We start from the raw sequence: 23010 nt of genomic DNA on the forward strand, positions 1-23010 counted from the left end.
ATGAGTGTACAATTTACCAATAATGTACCAATGCCTTTAATATTTGATACTGGATCTCAGTATTTGATACTTTGGAAATTTTATGTTTTGTTCAAGTAACAACCACTGAAAAGCAACACTAAACCTCTTCTACAGTTGGCAATGTGTAGTCAGGCAGGTAATCTTCTCCTGGCATTCACCAAACCTGTACTTGCCCATCACACTGCTTGATCAGAGAAGCATGATTTGTTACACTACAAATTTTCATGTGGATGCTCATCCATAGAAACCCATGTCATAATTCTCCTGTGGCACTGTTTTTCTTTTGATCCAGAGTAGGTTTAGAACTCTTCAGTATTAAGTGTTGGATCCTTTTATGCACTATGATGCTCAGCAGATAACCCCTCTCTGTAGCATTATGTGGACTGCCACTTTGTTGCTGAGTTGCTGCGGTTCCTAAATGCTTCCACTTATCAATGAAACCATTCTAGGAATGAAGAAATTGTATGAAGTAAATTGTTGCAGTGGTCGCATCCTTTCAGTCTACAACTCTCAAGTTTGCTGAGGTTTTTTAATGAAAGAAATTTTTTGAGAGAAGTCCTCAGTAGTTGATACCTTTTTTAATGGCTAACTTAAAAAGTTTTTTAATGACATATTTCGAGCTTTTGAGACTCTATAGAGGTCTCTTCATCAGGATGGTATAACACAATTTCTGAAGGTAGGCATATATATATACACAGAGAAGTGGAGTGTTAGATGCAAAATAGATGGAGAACAGAACATAATGTAAATAAACAGTAAAAAAATATATATATCAATTCACAGGAAAGTTCTCTGGGTTTGTAGCTTCTTTGATCAGTGACATGTTGTTTAGTAGTTGTAAAAGGTCATAAAACTCTGGGACTGATTTAATCCCCTCTGGAGAGTGTTAAAGTTCACCATAAGTTTAACCTCCCATATGAGGCGATCTTTTCTGCTCTTGAAGTTTCCTCTTAGTGCCAGGATCTTCATATCCTGGGTCATATTATGATTTTCATTGCAGAAGTGTTTTGGCACAGGGAGGTCCATTCTCTGTTCTCTAATGGTATGTCTGTGTGAGTTCATCCTCATCCTAAGTGACTGTCCTGTCTCACCTATATACAGGCCCTCAGGACACTTAGTACACAATATCAAATACACTACATTAGGTGTGCTGCAGGTGAAGTTACCTGGGATCTTGTAGTGTCGATCAGAGTTCGGGATCTTTATTTTGTCCGTGGTCAGTATGTGCGGGCAGGTCTTGCACCTCTTATTTCCACATGGAAATGTTCCTTTGTTAGTTGGAGGTGACAGTGAGCTGCTAATAATCATATTCCTGAGGTTTGGTGGCTGTCTGTAGCACAGGAGAGGGGGATCTGGAAATATGGATTTTAGATGGTGGTCTTTTTGTAGTAGTGGATGTAATTTGCGTGTAATTCCTCTAAGCATCTCCAGGTGTGGGTTATATGTGACAACCAGTGGCACCCGATTGTTCTCCTGTTTGGTATTGTATTTTAATAACTCCAATCTCGGTATTCTCGTGGCTCTGTTGATTTGGTTTTCAACTGTTCTTGGTTGGTAACCCTGCCTCAAGAATGTGTTTTTGAGGCCCCCAATGTGCTTGTCTCTGTCCACCGGGTCTGAACATATGCGATGGTATCTGATGGCTTGGCTGTAGACAATGGAATTCTTTATGTGTTTCGGATGAAAGCTATCCCATCTTAGGTAGGTAGGGCGGTCAATCGGCTTCCGATACAGTGATGTCTCAATTTTGTTGTCCTGTATCTTGATGACTGTGTCTAGGAAGTTTATTTCTGAGAAGGAGTGATTGAGCGTCAGGTTGATGGTGGGATGGAACTGGTTGAATTGTTCATGGAAGGTTTTCAGCTGTTGTTCAGATCCAGTCCAAATGATTAGGATATCATCAATGAAGCAATAGTAGGCCCGAGGCCTAATGGTGCAGGTGGATAGGAGGTCATTCTCAAGCTTGGCCATGAAGAGATTAGCGTACTGTGGCGCCATTTTGCTCCCCATTGTGGTGCCAGTCTGCTGTAGGTAGATGCAGTCACCAAAAGAGAAGTAATTGTGGGTGAGGATGAATTTTGTGAGTTTCACCACAGCTTCAGCATTCATACCTTGTCTTTCCATAAAAAACTGGCAGGCGTTTACACTGTCCTGGTGTGGGATGTTGGAGTACAAGGATTCTACATCCATGGTGGCCAGGATGGTTCCATCTGGAAGGGGACCTATAGTAGATAGTTTATTTAATAGGTCTGTAGTATCCTGTAGGTAGCTGGCTGTATCCTTCACTAAAGGTTTGAGGATGCCCTCCACCCATCCAGAGATCTGTTCAGTGAGAGTCCCAACACATGAAATGATCGGTCTCCCTGGGTTCCCAGGTTTGTGCAGTTTTGGAAGCATGTAAAAAGTCCCCGTTCTTGGACTTGCTGGTATGAGGCCGCTTAGGCTTATTGCTCCATCAGATAGGCCGGAGATCACCTTTTTTTAGTTTTTTGGAGTATTCCACAGTGGGGTCTGAATCCAACTTGGAGTAGTAGTGTGTGTCATTCAGTTGTCTGTGTGCTTCCTGTATGTAGTCTGATCTGTTCATCATGACAATTGCACCACCCTTGTCCGCTGGTTTAATGATGATGTCTTTGTTATTTCTCAGGGATTGTATGGCCCTTCTTTCCTGGGCACTGATGTTAGACGGCAGTGTTCTGTTTGTATCCAGTATAGTTGATTTGACCATGTGTCTGAAACAGTCTATGTAATTATCCAAATGGATATTGCGTCCATTGGGAGGAGTCCAATCAGATGTCTCCTTTTTTACTAAGGTTGGACCCTCTGTATGAGTAGATTGGGTCTCCTCTGTGTCATCCGCGCCATGAAAATATTCCCTCAGGCGCAGTCTCCTGAAAAAATCCTCCATGTCGCTGCACAGTTCTATTTTATCCACAATTTTTGATGGACAAAATGAGAGTCCCCTGGAGAGTACCCCAAATTCTGCTTCAGTGGGTTTATAAGTAGAGAGATTGATCACACAGTTCGGTGTTTCCAAATCTGAGTGTGAGTGATGGTCCTGTTTATTAGATATAGCTTTTGCTTTGTGTGTATTCTTATAGACTCCTGCAGCAAGTCTCAGTCTGTGGAGTTTCAGGCACCACTAATGTTATTTTAAACCTCCCCCCGTTTTAAAATAAAACCATAAAAACATATATGTAAATCATACCTATCGTGCACGGTGAGCGGTCCTCCACGGCCCTCCATGGTCTGACGTGATCTTGCTGTCACGCCTTCCTCTTCTTCTTCCAGCGACGCCCTCCTGTCCTGGCTGTTCCCCGACTTGATCTTCTGTTCTTCCGGCGAGTTGTGTTCAAATCCCTTGTGTGCGCAGTATCACTGCCTCTAGAGCGCTACTGCGCACGTGTCAGCGACATTTTTGTTGTGGTTCTAAGTACCCCTTAGAACTATGTGAGCGTACTGTGCATGCACAGTATGCTCACAAATTTCTTCATTCCGGAAGAAAAGAAGATGAAGGCGGGGAAGAGCGAGCACAGGAGGGCGTTGCTAGAAGAAGAAAGAAGAGGAAGGTGTGACAGCAAGATGACATCGGACTGTGGAGGAACGCCCACCGTGCACGATAGGTATGATTTACAAATATGTTTCTATAGTTTTATTTTAAAATGGGGGGAGGTTTAAAATGACATTAGCGGTGCCTGAATAGCCTTTTTAAAGGCTATTCACGCATATGTGGGGCTCATACAGCATAATTTTGCTGATAGAGCCCCTTTAAAAGATGGGGAAAAAAATTGCATTACAGTGATTATACCAACCTGGAGAATAAAGCCAACATAATATTTTGACTGCAGAGTAGAAGCCGTAGAAAAAAAAAATCATAAGAAAATGACGATACTGCATTTTTTTCTCAATTCATCCTCATTCTGATTTTTTTTCCCATTTCCCAGTTTATTATACAGAATAATAAGTGGTACCATTTCAAAGAACACCTTGTCACGCAATAATGAAGCCCTCATATGACTACAAAAACAGAAAAATTAGAATGTCATGGATTTGCAATGCAGAGAGTAAAAAACGAAAACAAAAAAAATGAAAAATGTCTGCTTTTACTGTACCACAATGAGTGATGACAGAAAATATTAGTTGAACAAATGAATCTTTAATATGATACATTGTTTATTCATGCAATATTTAGTAATAAATCAATCATACCTTTCAGCTCTCATACAATTGCTAGACTTTAATTATTAGTATTATACTACTGATGAGAAACATATTTGTGTGGGAAAGAGCAATTGTAAAATATAGAGGGACTAAAGATAGAGGCAGAAGGAAAATTGTCACATCTAGAAAGAAACATTGGGAAGAATTTTAGCGAAAAGACAGGTCTGTTTTCTTAGCAAGATCATCCAGATTATACCAAAAGAGTCTTGCAAATTACAAGTATACTAGACCTTTCCTAATAAAACCATTTATTAATATTCTCTACCCTCGGACCCAAAGCTAGACTTTATGACGACTTGGGAACAGGACTTGGAGACAACCCTACCAGCCCAATGGACAGAGTGTTGCATGATCATTAATGTGAGCAGTTCACAGGTCACATGGTCTTATGAAGCGCTCCTTAAAAATTCTTCATAGAGCCTATCTGGTTCACACTAGATTACATAGTTTTTACCCTATGGTTTCTCCTCTGTTTTTGAGGCTGTGTGGCTTGTGGTGACACCCTCTATATTGGCTTGTGGTGACACCCTCTATATTTGGTGGATTTGTCCCCTCGTCTGGCACTTTAAGGCTAAGGCCCCACGGGCCGTAATCGCAGCGCTAAAGCGCTGCAGAAAGAACCGGTGCGTAAACGCATTGCAGTTCTTTCCGCAGCGCTTTTAAGAGAAAGTTCACAGAGTTTTCCTCTGCAGACTTTCTCTTAACATTATATCTATGGGAAAGCCGCCAGCGTTTCCGTAATATAATTGACATGTTGCGATTTGCAAAGCCACAACGGCTTTGCAAATCACAGCGTGTCTGCACTGCGTTTTTTTCCACAAAGTGGGCATGGGATTCGCATGAATTCCATCCCCTCTACTTGTACTTTAAAAGACCGCAATTTTTCCCACAGTGTCTCTGCTGTGGGCAAATCGCGGCGTTTACGTCCCGTGGGGCCCCGGCCTAAGGCTACGTTCACACGGAGTTGTTTGGCTCAGGAATTTGGTCAGGAAAATGACTCAAACTCCTCCTCCACTATGGTGAGGCGTTTTTAGGAGGAGGAATTTGAGTCAGTTTCCTGACCAAATTCCTGAGCCAAACAAGTCCATGTGAACGCAGCCTTACACTCCATCCATAGGATGGTACAACAACTTCTTGGACTATCAATCCATCTAGCCGCCACAGTTTTCCTACTTGGCCTGAAATCATCTACCACTAGCTATGTCCAATATAAATTGGTCCAACACATCTTAATGGCAGCAAGGATTCACTTTGCTTCCAATTGGAAAAAACAAGTTTATCACTATCAACTGTTATTGAATGTGTTGAAATAATTATGCTGTATTATGGTGTCCCTAGATTAATATCCCAGGCCTGTCATACTTCCTTCTGCTTTTATTTTTCGATATGGTTAAGTGTTACGTGTTTGTCTCTTCGGCAAGGACCTCCCTATCCCACCTACCAAACCCATGTATTATTGCACTATTTATCCGTTTTTTCTTCCCTCTCTCTTTTTTATTGGTTAATTGCCTTTCAATCCTATTCCTCTTCAGGATTCTTTATTTTTAGTCCGTTACTGTGTTTTTATACTGTGCTTTATATGTTCTATTTTTACTTGAAATTACCTTATTTGATACTGTTTTGTACTGCTGATTTCTTATTGTTGTAATTCAAAAAATACTTTTGAAATTAAAACCATATATTGATATGCTCAGTGCACAACAAGAAATGAAGGCTCCACTGTGGTTGTTATCTGTAACAAAGACAGTTTTGCTTTTAGACAGTTTCATAAATCATGTGTTTTTCTTCGCATCATAACCAACATGTATAGAGATAATAGATAATGAAAATACTTCTGTGAAATCATTGCAATGTCTCTTTCTGAATATATTTGTTTGGAAAATGAGAAAAAAAAGCGATCACTATAAAGACTAAGGCTAGTTTCACATCTGCGCATAGGTCTCTGTCGTTTGGGTCTGCCAGGGACTCGAGCAACGTAGAGCTAGACTGCAGAAACAGTGATTACCTGCAGACCCTGCTGTTTCTATACCCGCTGTTTTTATACTGTCTATAAAGTCCTCCATGTATGACTTTTCTCTCCACTTATTTTCAATGGTTTCTGCAGCAGAGTCTTCAATGGAGACTCTAGCCCAGCTCAGATGTGATCCTAGCCTAACAAATTGATAACGCAATTATTTATCATGGATTGATTTTCCATTTAGAGGATAATCACAAATATTCACAACACTCCGTGGGAAATATTGTAGCAGACTGTACTTGTTTGGTCAAAGCTGGAAGTGCTATTATTACATTTCGGGCCTCTTTAGGCCCCAAGGATAATATGAGGATGAGTAAAAATAATAAAAAAAAAACCTTATGCTTGCATTTCCAAGACATCCAGGAAAGCCCAGGAAAGAGTCCAGAAAAAGTGTGTATAAGGCTGGGGCCTTACGGAAACGTTTTGTCCGTGGCAGAAATGCCAAGGGAAAAATTGCAGCATTTTACAGTAATGGCAAAGTGGATGCCCACATTTCAGTAAAAACCGTGGTGCGGACACACCGCAATTTCCAAAACCGGCGTAGTTTTGGAAATCACAGCATGTCAATTATACCTACAGAGGTATAATGGTAACAGTAAATCCGTGGAAGAAAACTGATGTGTTTCTGCCGTGGTTTTTCCCACAACACTTTTTTTCTGTGGGTTTTCCCATGGAACCTTAGCCTAAATTTATTTATTTATTTTTTAATATTACGCACCTTTCCTAGCTCCCAATTATTATACTCTGAAGAGACCTGGGAGTATAATAATGACTTATAGGTGGCAAATCCCCAAAATTTCAAGTTTAGTGGAGCCAAAAGTTTTGGAAAATTTGTAACGAACACGTTCATTATGAAGCACTTCGTTTATCTCTTTAATGTCTCACGGCATATGGTAACCTGTTTGTCTTTTACTTTATGATACTGATACAAGCCTTACTGCTTAACTAATGGGTTCTAGTGTTATAATCCTCACAGGATTAAAGCTGATGTTTACAGTGGTTTGACTCAATTAGAAGAAAACGCTAAACTGATTTAGAAAACTGAGGATTTTAAAGTTCATTCAATTTTATATAAAGGAGATTAGACAGCAAATGGAGCACAGCCTTAATGGAAAACATGTAATTGCCATTTCATTCAAAGCAACACGCTGTACAGTGAAAAACCAAGAAAACACTCAAAACAGGAAAGTCCTCAATAGATATACCGTATATACTCGAGTATAAGCCGAGTTTTTCAGCACAGTTTTTGAGCTGAAAAAGTGCGCCTTGGCTTATACTCGCGTCAATACAGTAATTGAAAATGTCACATGACTGGTCCGCAGTGAAAGACATCTGTGGGAGGCCACTGGAGCAGCGATAGGTGAGTGGTGAGGCAGCGCTGCCTCCAGGACCGCCCCAAGCTGTTTCCAGAGCATCTTCTCTGCCTTGGAAACATCTTAAGGTGGCCCTGGAGACAACGCTGCCTCACCGACCACCTATCGGCAGCAGTGCTGTTACAGCGGCCTCCCACAGATGTCTTTTACTGCGGACCAGTGAAATTACGGGGGGGGGGGGGGGGGGGTGAGGAGGGTGAGGAGGTGTTGGGTAAAAAGAATCCTTTATCTGATCTTGGAGCAGATTTGGAGAGACTGTTTCATCATATCTGAGGGGAAAGAGAAAAGATTCCTCCATTTCACTTAAAGCAGAGAGACAGACACAAGAGCAAGTCAGGCTCTAATAGTGTCATCTGAGGTACAGTGAGAAAGCAGTCACCATTTTATCTAAGGTAACCCAGAGATAGAGTCTCTTCCATTTTGTTTTTGAGACACTTGCTATTAAGTCACAGAAATTCCCCCCTCAGTGATAAAAAAAACTAACCAGCTCTGACCAGAGCTAATATACCAGTGAACTAAGCATTAAAGGGGTATGCCCATGTACATAATCAGATCTATATTTGTAGATAATTAAAAGTTAAGCATTTTTGCAAATATAAGTAGTTAAAAATTTTGCAGAGTTTTAAAGATTTTCTCTGACTATCTTAGTGGTGGTCTGTTGCCTTGATCTGTTGCCAATGGATACGACCACTAATGCAGAAAGTTTCTGTGGTCTTGGACTTGTCAGGAACCCAGGCATGAATTTCTTATTTTACCTGGGTTATTAGGCAGAGACATTACATGTATGAGAATATAGCCCGGCCACAATAAGGACAACATGGCTGATTTTATGACCTTAGAAAGTTTCTGCATTAGTGGTCGTATCACTGGCAATCGATCAAGACAACAGACTGTGACCACAAGATATTTAGAGAAAATCTTTAAAACTCTGAAAAATGTTTAATTACTTTTATTTGCAAAAATGTTTAACTTTTAATTATCTACAAATTTAAAAATAATTATGTACATGGGAATACCCCTTTAAGAGAAGAAGTTACTGCTGGAGGTTTGCATTATCTTATCTGTTTAGAGAACTTCCAGAGCAAAGATTTGTTATCATAGTTTATATCACAACATAACACATTAAGGAGGACATTGCAACTGGTAAATCCTGTTAAGACTAAGACCTGCTCCTAAGAGGAGTTTTTTCTCCTCTCTCCTGAACTCATTTTTTTTTTTTTTTTTTTTCCTAAAAATCCCTTCTGGCCAGTGATGGGGCTTGTGACAAGAGTTAATTTGTTTATCATGTACTGCCATTATGAGAGTTAGCAATTGTCAGTGTGAATGAGCGCCTGTGTGTGAGTTGAAGCCTCTATGCTTTGAATTTAGCACATTGTTTATTGCATACCTAGTCTACTATAGTTTAACACTGCTCCTATACAGTCTGAACATATACAAGTGCTAAACCTGCAACAAGACCATATACTGACTGCTTACCGTATGCCACGCTGAAAGTCATTCCTCATAGGGCCTTGTCGTCTAGCATGGTAATATTGTCAGACAATTAATACTGTGTACGCCATAAGTGCTGCATACTTTTGTACATTGCTTATGGCAGTATTATATGCATTGCATCTTTGATTCCATTTATTAATACACATCTTAAAGAAAAGGTTAAATCCTTTATGCGTGGTTTGTTCCTGACTTACTAGGGTCATTCATAAAAGTGAAATTACAGATAGGCTATAGGGGTTCTCCCGAATCGACCCCTGTTGGAGGAGTCTAACCAACACCGCGTTCACAAGCCTGGTGAAGATTCGGGTGGAGACACTGCGTGATCAAGCTGGTGAAGAGCACCATAACCATTTCTATAATCCTTATTGCTCCCCAGCAGATTCCCTCGGAGGGGGGTGTTATATGTACAAAAACGGAGGATATCTCAGAGTGGAACAAACGTGGATCCTTACATAGCCTAAGAGGTTAAGAGGGAATCTTTCTCCTAGCCATATAGATGCCATCTGGAATAACTTACAACCCTTGTGATTAAAAGTCCATGCACACGTAGTTTTCGAGCGCGGAGTCTGACGCAGAATCCACGTGGAAAAAAAGGCTCCCATTGAAGAAAATTGGAGGCTTTTTTTTCTGTGTGAATCCCGCGTCAGAATCCGTGCCCAAAAACTATGCATGCATGGACCCTAAGAGAACAGGTTCACCAGTAATTGAAAGTGCATCCCCTGCAACTGCCCTATGTTCAGATAAAGCTTGCATGAGTTTCCTTTGGGTATTCTGGTTTCCTCCCACACTCCAAAGACATAATGATTGGGAATTTAGTGTGAGCCCTATATGGAACAGAATTGACAATATCTGTAAAACGCTGTGGAAAATGATGGCGCTATATAAGTAATTAAAATAAAAATAGTAGCAGATGCATGCTGTTTGTCACTGTTGGTTGCAGTCTTGTTCACTATAAATGATCACAGCTGCCATTTACCATCTGTCATCTACAGCCACTGAAGTATTGTTCTACTTGAATACACAACATCTACCTCAGTAAAGAGGACTGCAGGGAAGTCTCTATGTCTTCATTACTGGTGGACAGCTTCAGGTGACCTGCAGAGGTCATTGTCTAGGCAGCAGCTTGGGAAGACAAGGCCAAGCACAGACGCACATTGTCCACAAAGGAGTGTGGTACTGCTTGAGTTTCTCTTGAGAGAGCAAGACGAATTCTGAAGAGACTTAACAGTCAATGTTAGATTAGGAGTGGAAGGAGAATAAGGGTCTGTAAGTAGATGGATAATAGCTGGAACATCCTCACAATTCATTTTGTGTAGTGTGGCTGAATCCCAATCAATGTGAAAGACTAATGTACTATGCTATTTGCATAATCTTGAACCAACCGTTTGTTGGAGTAAAATGACCATTTTTTTTCAGATACTGCTCAATTGATTTATGTAAAATTTGAGCCGTGTGTTTTTCAGCTCCCACATACTGCTCTGTTAGAGTCTATTCACCAGGGGTGAACCTTCCCCTTTCGCCGCCCGAGCTAACTGCAGAAAGCCGCCCCCCCCGCCCCCCCCCGCCGGAGGAGGGGGCGGATCGGGAGCGTGGCCGGGTGGATCGGGGGCGTGGCCGAGTGAAGGGGCGGGGCTTAGCGCCGTTCGCCGGCAGAGAGTAGGCCCGGAGACTGCCTGCTCTCTGCCTGAGTGCGAGGGGAGGCTGCCGGAGCAGTGCTCCTCCAGTGGCCTCCCCAAACCACCGCTCCGTGCTAAGCCAGTCCAGGACAGCTTGTCCTGGACTGGCTTAGGTTAGCAAAAATGCCGCCCTCCCTGAGGCCCTGGCATAGTGCCGCCTGAAGCGCTCGCTTCAGGTCGCCTCATGGGAGGTGTGGCACTGCCATTCACATGGAGGAAAATGGTGAGGAATTTGGTGTGGAATTTCAGCGCTGAAAAAAAAAGCCTCCCATTGATTTTAAGGGGTTCCTAGCAGAAAAAGGAACCCATTGAAGTTAATGGGAGGCTTTTTTTTCAGCACTGAAATTCCACACCAAATTCCTTACCATTTTCCTCCGTATGAATGGTCCCTTAAAGGGGTTGTCTGGCTAAAAACAGAAAATGGTGGATGTAATACACATATAATGTGTTAAAGTTCTGTAAAATGCTTGCGGTCTCTTCTGCTCCGAGCACTATTTTTATCATTTCCCATAATGTCACTTCCATACACAGAGTCCCTACCATGGCTGTGGATGGGCAGACACATCAGTTGGGTTCATTTGCCTCAGCCTAGTATAGATTTTCTGCTTCTCCACCAGTACTGGGAGACAGACTGAGCAGCGTCTTGGCCTTCTGCCTGATGAGTGTGCAAGTCATTGATCAATCCCCACACCCAGACAGTTATTAAAATACTGAAATCACTTCTAAAGGTATTTGTAGAAATTTAATAACCTATCAATAGCACTCATAGACCAAAAAAATCATTTGGTGCCTAGATAACCTCTTTAATCGCTATTTCTCAGATTAATTCTTCTCTGTTATCATGAAGTTGAAAGTCTTTCTTGTTCTTTCCATCATTGCTTTTGTCTGTGTGTGCAGTGAAGGGCTAAGGAATTCCCTGTTATACTGCGTACAGTATATGAGTACCAGTCATAGAAGTGGCACTCATAAGCTCCATGAATGTCAACCACATTATTCTCTCCTATGCTTTTCCTTGCACTTGAAATGTACACATGACCTCTGATATCTGTGCTTGATGCAGGAAACCAAGCACAAATCCCTCATACATACATACATACACCCACAACACCATCACCACCATCCTTGGCCCTATTTTGTTATTATTGTACAGTTACTGAGAAATTTATTAAAAAAAAAAATATTCTGTTGCCCATGCCCTCCTACTCATGGTCCTTTGGCTTGCTGTAAGGCAACGTTTTTACTCTGGAGCAAGCTGTCCCTTGTTTGTAGTAACGCACTGTAAAACCCCACCACCTCTGCTACACTCCACCCTCTCATTTGGTCAGTTCTTAAAATGGATAGATTTTATGGTAATTGTTATTACCTTGTCTATCTTAATAAATAGTGATAATCACTAGAGATGAGCAAACAGTGAAATGTTCGAAGTTCGACGTTCGATTCGAGTAGCCGCTCAATACTGGACTGTTCGATCGAACCCTATTATAGTCTATGGGGAAAAATATTCGTTTAGGGGGAAACCAATGTTCGACTCAGGAACACTATGACACCTCAGCAAATGATGTCAACACCTCTGGAATGCAACTTGGACAGCAGGGGAAGCATGCCTGGAGGCATCTAACAAGCCCAAGACACAGTTTTACCCCAACATCACAGCCCATCAACTACACAACACAACACAACTTTCCACACTCAAAAAACCCACTATGAAAGTGGAAAAATACCTGGAAACCTTTTTTCCTCCCCAATTGGATGGACACAAACCCAAATTTTACTCTAATGAAACCTAGGCAATGGGAAATCCAACAGTTCCCACCCTTAACTGTGATTGTGGATGTGTGTGTGTGTGTGTGTGATGTGGTAAGACCTTCCAAAATTCACTTTCCTGGCCCTTAACATGAGCCTTTCCAAATTAAGTTAGAGGCCCATAAGCTGAGCTACCAGCAGAGATTGAGGCCCTTTAGGTGACTTCAGTTTCTAACCAGCAGAGATTGAGGCCCTTTAGGTGACTTCAGCCTCTTACCAGCAGAGTTTTAGGCCCCTTAACTTAGTTGAGCCTCTAACCAGCAGTGTTTTTGGTCCTTGGAGTGTGTTGAGCCTCTAACCAGCAGAGTTTAGTGAAATCAGGGTGGATTCAGCCTCTAACCAGCAGAGTTTGGGGAAATCAGGGTGGACACACCGTGACAACCTGGATGAAGAGTATATAGCCTGATAATTAGAATATATATCCCACTGATTTTTTGTGGGTACACACCGTGACAACCTGGATGAAGCGTTTATAGCCTGATAATTAGAATGTCTATCCCACAGCTTTTTCGGGGGTACACACCATGACAACCTGGATGAAGCGTATATAGCGTATATGGGCTGAGAATTTCAATGTATACCCCTTAATTTCATGGGGGGGGGGAGCACGCTGTTGAACCCTGGATTAAGCGTATATAGGGTATATGGTAAAAGGAAAATGTTTGTTTTGGTACCGTGTTAGCCAGTGGTTATAAAATATAAAAAACAAAAAAAACTTTGCAAGTCTTCAGTAGGTGATACCTTTTTTAATGGCTAATTCATAATGATGACAGAATATAACGTTTCGAAGCTTCCTCTGAGCTTCTTCTTCAGATATAACTAAAAAACACTCTGTAGAGGCTGCATATTTATGACTGGACATAGAGGTAGAGTTACAGGAGGGAGGGGGGAAGAGGCTTATTACTATATACTTATAACAACAAACAATCAATTGCCAGATCCCCAGTTCTTATCTTAATGGCTGTCTTAATGATTTGTATAAAAAGACATAAACCCACGTGAGATGTTCATCCCATTGTCCAACGTCTGGAATAGGGTCATGGCCTTGTACTCATAAATCAGTCGCTGTTTCCTTGATTTAAAGTTCCCTTTTAAGATCAAGATTTTCATGTCATTAATGATGTTGTGGTCTTCCTGGCAAAAATGATTTGGCACGGGAAGATCAGTTCTCTGTTGTTTGATTGTATGGCGATGTGAATTAATTCTCATTCTGAGTTTCTGACCAGTCTCTCCAACATACAGATTTTCAGTGGAACATTTGGTGCAAATGATCAAATACACCACATTAGGCGTGTTACAGGTGAACACACCTGGGATTTTATATTCCCTGTTATATTCCCAGTTTCTCCAACATACAGATTTTCAGTGGAACATTTGGTGCAAACATTTCCATGTGGACAGAAGAGGTGCAAGACCTGCCCTCACATACTGACCACTGACAAGATAGAGATCCCAAACTCTAACAGGGAATATAAAATCCCAGGTGTGTTCACCTGTAACACACCTAATGTGGTGTATTTGATCATTTGCACCAAATGTTCCACTGAAAATCTGTATGTTGGAGAGACTGGTCAGAAACTCAGAATGAGAATTAATTCACATCGCCATACAATCAAACAACAGAGAACTGATCTTCCCGTGCCAAATCATTTTTGCCAGGAAGACCACAACATCATCAATGACATGAAAATCTTGATCTTAAAAGGGAACTTTAAATCAAGGAAACAGCGACTGATTTATGAGTACAAGGCCATGACCCTATTCCAGACGTTGGACAATGGGATGAACATCTCACGTGGGTTTATGTCTTTTTATACAAATCATTAAGACAGCCATTAAGATAAGAACTGGGGATCTGGCAATTGATTGTTTGTTGTTATAAGTATATAGTAATAAGCCTCTTCCCCCCTCCCTCCTGTAACTCTACCCCTATGTCCAGTCATAAATATGCAGCCTCTACAGAGTGTTTTTTAGTTATATCTGAAGAAGAAGCTCAGAGGAAGCTTCGAAACGTTATATTCTGTCATCATTATGAGTTAGCCATTAAAAAAGGTATCACCTACTGAAGACTTGCAAAGTTTTTTTGTTTTTTATATAGGGTATATGGGCATACAATTTCAGTGTATCCCACTTAGCTTAATCCCCACCGCGAAAAGCTGGGTTGCGCAGATACAGCTGTGAATCCCACTTTGGCGTTTGTGGGTAGTCACTGTGCCAAGCTTGTTTGAGCTTCTCCCTTTAGTGTAGCTCTTAAAAGACCTGTTGTGGTTCTTCTTCTTTGATATTCCTGCCTTGCAGAATCTAAAACCTAACTAGCCCTCAGCAGATGTCTGTCTCTAACTAAGTGCAAGCACAAATGAATCGGAGATCATGCCGCCTGTTCGTTTGAATCTGAGGTCACATGTCCTCGGCAACCAATGGCTTTTTCCTAGTTTTTTCAATGCCTTCGTTATCATAGTTCCTGTCCCACCTCCCCTGCGCTCTTATTGGTGCAGAAAACGTGCCAGGAAAGGTGGAGGGGAATCGAACTGTAAGTGCAATTTCAACGCGGTGTTCGTATGGAATCGAACATGTACTCGATCGAATGCTGTTCGCTCATCTCTAATAATCACATATAATTGTAATAGTCCTTATATTTGAGTCTTCAAGTCTTACGCTAGGTTCACTCCTATGTTCGTGTTTCCGCTCAGGGGGGTTCACTTAGGGACTCCTTGAACGGAAAACTAATCTGCTTAAAAAAGCGTTTATCCGAGGAAACTCGCAGGCCCCATAGACTATAATGGAGTCCGTTTGGTTTCCACCTAAAAAAGGCGAAAAATGTGGAGTGCAAGCACTCTTGTGAACACAACCTTAGTGCTGCTTATTTTATTAGTTCACATAGCCTTATTAAATTCCAATGTTTTTGTACAGTAACTTTCTATTGAACAGTTGTATTCAATAGTACATTAGGGTCATTTCTGCCCATGTAGTCTGAATAATTGGATTCATAATTAGTCTTTTAGACAAGAAAATATTCAGTAAATTATATACTGTTGTTTCTGTTTGTTTGTTTGTTTGTTTGTTTTTTTAACTACAAATGGCCCAGATAATTGTTTGGAATTTTGGAAATAAATTTACAGTTTCTGATATTATTAGAGTCTATAGTATGTCCCAATTACTGTTGAAATGAGAAAATTTGTGTATAAACGTTTCAGGTTAAACAAAGTGGTTTGCGAATTGTTGGCTGTTGAATACTTAGGTGAATCTAATTGCCTGCTTTGAAATTTCCTTTAGTAAAGCTGTATTTTTTTTCCTTTTTATAATTTTTTTCACATTTATAACCCAGGCAACATAGGAAGTAAGATTATCCATACCTTGGGTAAAATTGCTAATAATGTGGTTTAGAAACCCTCATAGTCAAAGGGTCTGACCTGATGTGGTTTGTGCTGATATGTTGTCAGCATGTGTGCCTGCAACAGGCCTTTTGGGTAATCTGTGATCAGCAACTAGAAGGCTGATTTAACAGTGATTGGAGTAGAAAAAGCTCAGTTCCAGGACACACTCCCCAAAGAGGCTATTCAGGAATAGTAGGATGCACTGAGCTGATCAAGTCTGAGGTGGTCTTTACCACTAGGGGAAATTGGTTCTGTGGAGCAGCAGTTATTCTAAGTATCCCACTATGGGGGAAAATACAATAGTAAAAGACAACCAATAGGATGGACCCGAGGGTACAGCCAAAAAATAGACAACTGCGCTGAACCAATAGCAAGACAACTCTGGGTATTTAATAAATGACAAACAATACAGTTGAACCTTAAAAAAAGTACATATAGACAATACAAAATAAATACAAAATAAAGATCTGAAAACGACGTTGCAAGTATACATAGATACATGATATAGTAAGATCAAAAGAATAATAAAAAATCATATTAAAAGAACTCTATTAGTATGTGTCCATACAATTAAAAGTGAAACTATTAAATTGAAAGATATATTTAATCCTTTGATATACTCAATTGACCCATACATATTCGAGAGAGGGGACATCAATGGTCTAGTTTAAATGCATTCAATATATTGAGTCATTTTGCTGACTGAAATATTCAGACTGAAAGAAGTCACTTTTAAAGGTTCACACCAGGCCCTAATAACAGTCTGAGTGTGAAGACTAGCAGGGTGGCACCACACTGACAGAGCTGACCTCTCCATACCAAACCTACAGAGCAGGTGCTGTGCCACCCGTTGTTGTTGCCAAGGTGGGACACTGGTAGCCAGTCTCCTGTATAGTCAGGGAAAAGTGTTCCTATGTTTAAGTCAGTTCTCAGCCGAGGAGTTTGGTTTTGTTATTTGTGCCTTTGCAAAGGCAGTGTAAGGGTGCATTCACACTGAGTAAACGCTAGCTTATTTTGTAGAGTAAAATTACACTTGTAAATTTTGCTATCCCATTGACTTCAATGACATTTTACAGGCGTATTTTTACAGGCGTATTTTTTACAGGCGTATTTTTTACAGGCGTATTTTTACACTTGTAAAAAAATATCATTGAAGTCAATGGGATAGCAAAATTTACAAGTGTAATTTTACTCCACAAAATAAGCTAGCGTTTACTCAGTGTGAATGCACCCTATGCGCTACAAGTGAATAAAACCTGAACTTGTGTGCAACCCAGTGTCTGTGTCCCTGTTTCCTGCACTGCTACAAGCATCTACCTGAGCGATTCCCCACAATAGGGATTTGTGTGCTATTACTGCACAGCGATTGCAATTGAGTTTGGTATTCCATTTGGGGGTGGGGGACAGCCAAAAAGAACTGAAGAAAAGACAGCGGTAGGAGCGTATTGCACTCTTTTCCACAACAGAAAGTCTGCAGAGTTTCCGCGTCTATTATACCTATAAGAAAAATGGCAGCATTTCCATAGGCATAATTGACATGCTTCAATTTACAAAAACGCAAGCATTTTTTAAATTGCCGTATTTCTACTGCTTATATTTTACTGCAAAGTCTGGATGGGATTAACGTGGAGCCCAGGCCATAGGCCAGTTGCACACGATCGTTTGCTGTCGGTCGTGAATTAAAGGCATGGGTGGTATCCCCTGTGTATGGTCCGTGCTTCTGTGGCTCCTTTTGTTAAATGAACAGGAGTCACGGAAGCAAGAGTTGCAAAATAGGACAGGAATAGGACCTGATTTTTTTTTTTTAAATGTGATTTTTATAGAAATTTTCAAATAAACAGTAAACAAACAAACCAGGGTAAAGATTACCGCCAGAGCCGGAAATGGCGGGTAAAACACATATTAGAGCAACAAAAGCAAAGTTGCGATACAAAGCTGCAATAAGAACCGATGCAAAAAGGAAAAATTGACGAGACAAAGACAGAGAGACACAAGGAGGGAGGAGGGAAGGAGGAATGAAGGGAATCAGAGACCACGGGTAGCACAATACGAGTCCCGTGTAATACACTGTCATGTGCATGGGCCCATAGAAATGAATGGGTCAGTGTGCTGTGAAATACATGGATAGCACACTGAACACAGCCACGGTCATCTGCAATCGTCCTTACACCACTTAGAGAGCGTTCACACTACCGTCGGCGTCTGACAACTAGTGTCCGCTGCTAATGTCTGTTCAAAATCTTGTGCGGACATTAGCATCAGACACTAGCTGTGTCCATGACATTTTGTATTGATTTAAATGGAGATTATTATGGTGCGTTCTTTTATTATCCGTGCCTGTCTTTAACTGTCTGTTCCCAAAGATGTCCGACTTTTCAAGCGGACAAGAAAAATTACATGTCGGGCTTTGCGGTCCGCTTGAAAAGTCGGACATCTTTGGGAACGGACAGTTAAGGACAACCACGGACTGTAAAATAATGCACTCAATCTCCATTTAAATCAATGCAAAATGTCACGGACACAGCTAGTGTCTGTTGCTAATGTCCGCACAAGATTTTGAACGGACATTAGCAGCGGATACTACCTGTCGGACACCGACAGTAGTGTGAACGCTCCCTTAGAAGTTAGCCTTCCCTGCTCTCCACCACAATGTGGCAAGTGAGGAGCAGAATGGGGGTTGTAGTGTACATTTGGTGCAAAAGGATTGAAGATTGATAACAGCCAGCTTTTCATAATAAGTGTTTTTTCTTCTGTTAGCATTAGTCCACTCATTAAAATAATTACCAGGTAGGATTTTCCTCATTTGTATCTGTAGAAGCAGCCAGTTGGGAATAAAAATCTCTGTGGAAATCTAACTCTGCTTTGCGGAGTGGATGTAGATTTCTATTATTAGTAGTAATAGTAGTAGTAGCTATAATTTGATTATGTTATTGTCTTGACCTTCACTAGACGTAGTGATAGAAGTATTGTTTTTGGCTAATTTTGCTAGCTTATAAACCTTCAGATATAGTACATACAGAGGTTTCCTTCAGTGGTAACAGTAGATGCGTTCCTCCGGAGGATGGAAATCTGCTTATTACACTACTGGTATCAGAGTTGTCTTCTCATGAGCTGTGCTCCTGTGTGTCTATGACCTAACAAGGACAGGTTTTTTTTTTTTAATATCTGGTAAAACTCATTCAATGATTCACATAGACAGCTTGAAAGCCATAAAGAAGTTCTCAGGAAGAATGGAAGAATATTAGCTAATGTTATAACATTTAATTGTATAATGATTAAGCTTATTCGCAGAAATACGGTAACTCAGAAGAGAAATAATAACGTCCTAATCCAGAAATGTATTTTTAATACACTATACAAGCTAACATAAGATCAGTTGTAACATGCCTTTTCTCTTTGGTTATTATGCTTGTGGGTTTTATGTGTGTCTTCTCGTTTCTGGGGTAGTGTGACATTTACGATAATTGCATTTGTCATTGCAGATTCCGTTGCATAGTTTATCCATTCAAGCAGAAGCTGACCATTTCCACAGCTGTTGTTATTATCGCAGTGATCTGGGTCCTGGCTATTGCTATTATGTGTCCATCTGCAGTTATGTCTCATATTAAAGAAGATAAAAAATTTCGAGTAATTCTTGGCATCAACAATCAAACAGGTCCCGTTTATTGGTGTCGTGAAGACTGGCCCAATCCACAGATGAGAAAGATCTACACAACAGTTCTTTTTTCTAACATCTACCTTGCTCCCCTCTCTCTCATTGTAATAATGTATGCCAGGATAGGCATTACTCTGTTTAAGAGTGAACTGAATGTTGAAAGTAAAAATCACCAACAACAAAGACATGGTGTCTCCAGACGGAAGCAGAAAGTCATCAAAATGCTCATTATCATTGCTTTGCTCTTTATTTTGTCTTGGCTACCTTTATGGACCCTCATGATGCTTACTGATTATGCCAACCTGATAGACGAATACCACCAACTCATTAATATTTATATTTATCCATTTGCGCACTGGTTGGCTTTTTTCAATAGTAGCATCAATCCTATCATTTATGGTTTCTTTAATGAGAACTTCAGACGTGGTTTCCAGGCTGCCTTCAAGCTTCAGCTGTGCTCAGAAGAAATGGAAAGGAGAACAATGTATTCACATCGGGCACAGGGCAATGCCATCTTACCAGCAACTTCACAAAATGCTGGGCGGCAAGAATCTGCCTTTGAAAAAGCAAGCAGTGATAAGGAATCTGATAAAAGAAAACCATTGACAAGTCACCAAGACTTAATTATGGAAGACTTGGAAAAAATGTCTAATAATAATGGGATTCAGAAAGACATGCTCTGATAAGTTTTCTAGAACTGATGCATGGATTATATTTGCAAGAGACCCTTTTTAATATCTATTTGTCATGTCTACAACACATACATACACTTCACACATATTTATGCTGCCAGTGATATGTTTTTGTAACATGCTTTATATGGCCGCCACATTGAATGCCTGTATATAATGTTGGTACTTATGCAATAACTCTTGCAGCTAATGTAAATAAAGCAATTGCTATTTTTGTGAAGGTGACTGTGCACTATATGACATAAACGTGCCAATGGATATATTACAGATTTATACAATTGAATGTTTTGAAACCCTCACTGATATTTTGGAACTAAATCAATTTAGTTTCCACCACAGATATGCAGGCTCTAGAACAAGATGGGAGATAACTATTTTCCTCCGCAATATAATCATCCACACAATACACAGGTACATATTAATACCTAGAATCAAGCAATATCCATAATTATGAATTATAGGATTTGTCACCAGGTTTACAGTATACGGTCTGATCGGGGGGCCAAAATAAACTATGAGGGATGAGGGGAACAGGCATTAATAATGGTAGTGCAAACACGTGTGTGGAGGTATTCTTTTTTATTATTATTAGTTATGACTAGATTGACAACTCAATATCATTTTTGTTCAACAAGAACATTTGGAAAAGGCCACAATGTATAGGGATATTGGAAATGATATGGAAATGATAACATTCAGTTGTTCATACATCATTCATTATTCATACATTTTTAGGAGGAATGTGGTAGAGGTTAAGCTATGTTGAAGAAAGACAAGTTGATTTTGGACCTAAGGGAGCCTTCACACCGAGTATACGCTCAGCTCATTCTGAACGTAAAAGTCGTTCAGAATGAGCGCGTAAAAACCAGCTCCCATTGAATTGAATGGGTGCCGGCATACAAGCGCTACCCATTGAAATCAATGGGAGGCTTTTTTTTCCTATTGCTTTCAATGTGATACAATCTTTTGCCTATAGTTCTTTACCAGTTGCATTTGGGTATGTGTCCTTCCCTCTCACTATCACATGTTTCCCAAAGGAGAAACAATGCACACGTTATATTGCATTAATATATATATATTATTTTAAACATTTTGGCTAAGGCCCAACATTGCTTTTTTATTTGTTGCAGATTTTTTTTTGAGCCAAACCCAGGCATGGTTACAAAACTAAGGGGAAATATAAAGGAGGCACTTATATCTCTCCTTTCTGATAAATTCACTCCTGAATATGGCTCAAACAGACACAGCAAAATCTGCAACAAAAAAGTAGCTTTTCCAAATTGTAGGTCCTTTAGCCTAAATTCAGAGAATTTTTTTGTATGAAACCTTACACAATAGACGTATAAGAGACAATGTACACTCTCTTTATTAGAATATTTGATCAACATATTTTCAGAAGATAATACTACAAAGACATCAATTAGTACATTGGTCACTAAGGTATATTCTAGTTTTTATTAGCAAGACATTTGTTGAGGACTGACAAAATAATTATTTAATAAAATATTTTACAATGTTTTTATTCACCTGTACTTTTAATTTCTGAAAAATTAGAGGTACAATTTAATAATGAATAGAGATGAGCGAGTAGTACTCACTGTTCGAATGTAAAAGTTCGATGCAGAACCAGCATTGATTGGCCGAATGCTATACAGTCGGCCAATCAATGCTGGTTATTCTCCTACCTTTAGAAGTGTTCCCCGTGCAGCTTCCCCGCGGTGTCTTCCGGCTCTTCATTCACTCTGCCAGGCATCGGGCCTGGGCAGAGCCAACTGCGCATGTCCGCTTCTAGTGTGGGGCATGCGCAGTCGGCTCTGCCCAGGCCCGATGCCTGGCAGGGCGAATGAACAGCCGGAAGACGCCGTGGGGACGCTGCAAGGAGAAGACTATATGGAGGATCCAGCCCGACCCTCACTCGTGGACTTGGTAAGTATAATTTGATCGAACATTGCCTACCCCTGAAATGAGAATTTTCCCACCATAGACTATAATAGGGTTCGATATTCGATTCGAGTAGTCGAATATTGAGGGGATACTCGAAACGAATATCGAACCTCGAACATTTTACGGTTCGTTCATCTCTAGTAATTAATTTTACATATCAGGGTTGACTTATAATGAGGGATCTTCTATGCCACTTTTTCTGACTTGGGCTATTTTTTAAGTGTTTTAAGTGTTTATTTTTTTTTTTATACTGGTTCATAAATACTGTAGGTATAGACAAACTTGCTTCTAACAAGCCATGTTTGCTACGAGTTTTTCAAAAATTAAGATTTTTGGGATTCTCCAAGGACAATTCGTTAAAAATTAAAAGCAGCTCATACGCACTTCTCCTAACCTCTCAGGGTCTATGGTGACTTGGACACAAGTGTTATCATGATTTCATACTTCATGTGAGGCCCAATCACTGAGGATGCTGGTAGTGGTCTAATGCCATAGCAGAGCCCCTGAGAGGTGATAAAAAATGAGTATGAGCTGTTTATTATTTTTCTGCACCTCATCTGATTGGACTGTATGGACTGAAGAGCCCCCAAAGTATAGTAATAACACTTCTAGTTTGGACTAATCAAGTTTGGTCCAAAATTAAATTTCCAGGTGTATCCTTGCAAATGTTTGCAAGATTATTCTCGTGGGGCTTTCCAATTCATATGTTGAGCATTGGGAAAAGTCATTTTTAGTTAAGC

General features: G+C 40.4%; 1 protein-coding gene across 1 annotated transcript in view; it reads left to right on the forward strand.

Moving 5' to 3' along the window:
- The window catches only part of NPFFR2 (neuropeptide FF receptor 2), a 141446-nt gene extending 120924 nt beyond the window's left edge, over positions 1-20522 (forward strand). The window contains exon 4 of the mRNA XM_075285273.1: positions 19462-20522. Within this exon, the coding sequence (XP_075141374.1) occupies positions 19462-20317 (856 nt within the window). The 3' untranslated portion in view covers positions 20318-20522. The remainder of the gene's footprint in view (positions 1-19461) is intronic.
- The last annotated feature ends 2488 nt before the right edge of the window (positions 20523-23010 follow it).

This window comes from Leptodactylus fuscus, chromosome 1, assembly GCF_031893055.1.
Source record: "Leptodactylus fuscus isolate aLepFus1 chromosome 1, aLepFus1.hap2, whole genome shotgun sequence".
Taxonomy (NCBI): domain Eukaryota; kingdom Metazoa; phylum Chordata; class Amphibia; order Anura; family Leptodactylidae; genus Leptodactylus; species Leptodactylus fuscus.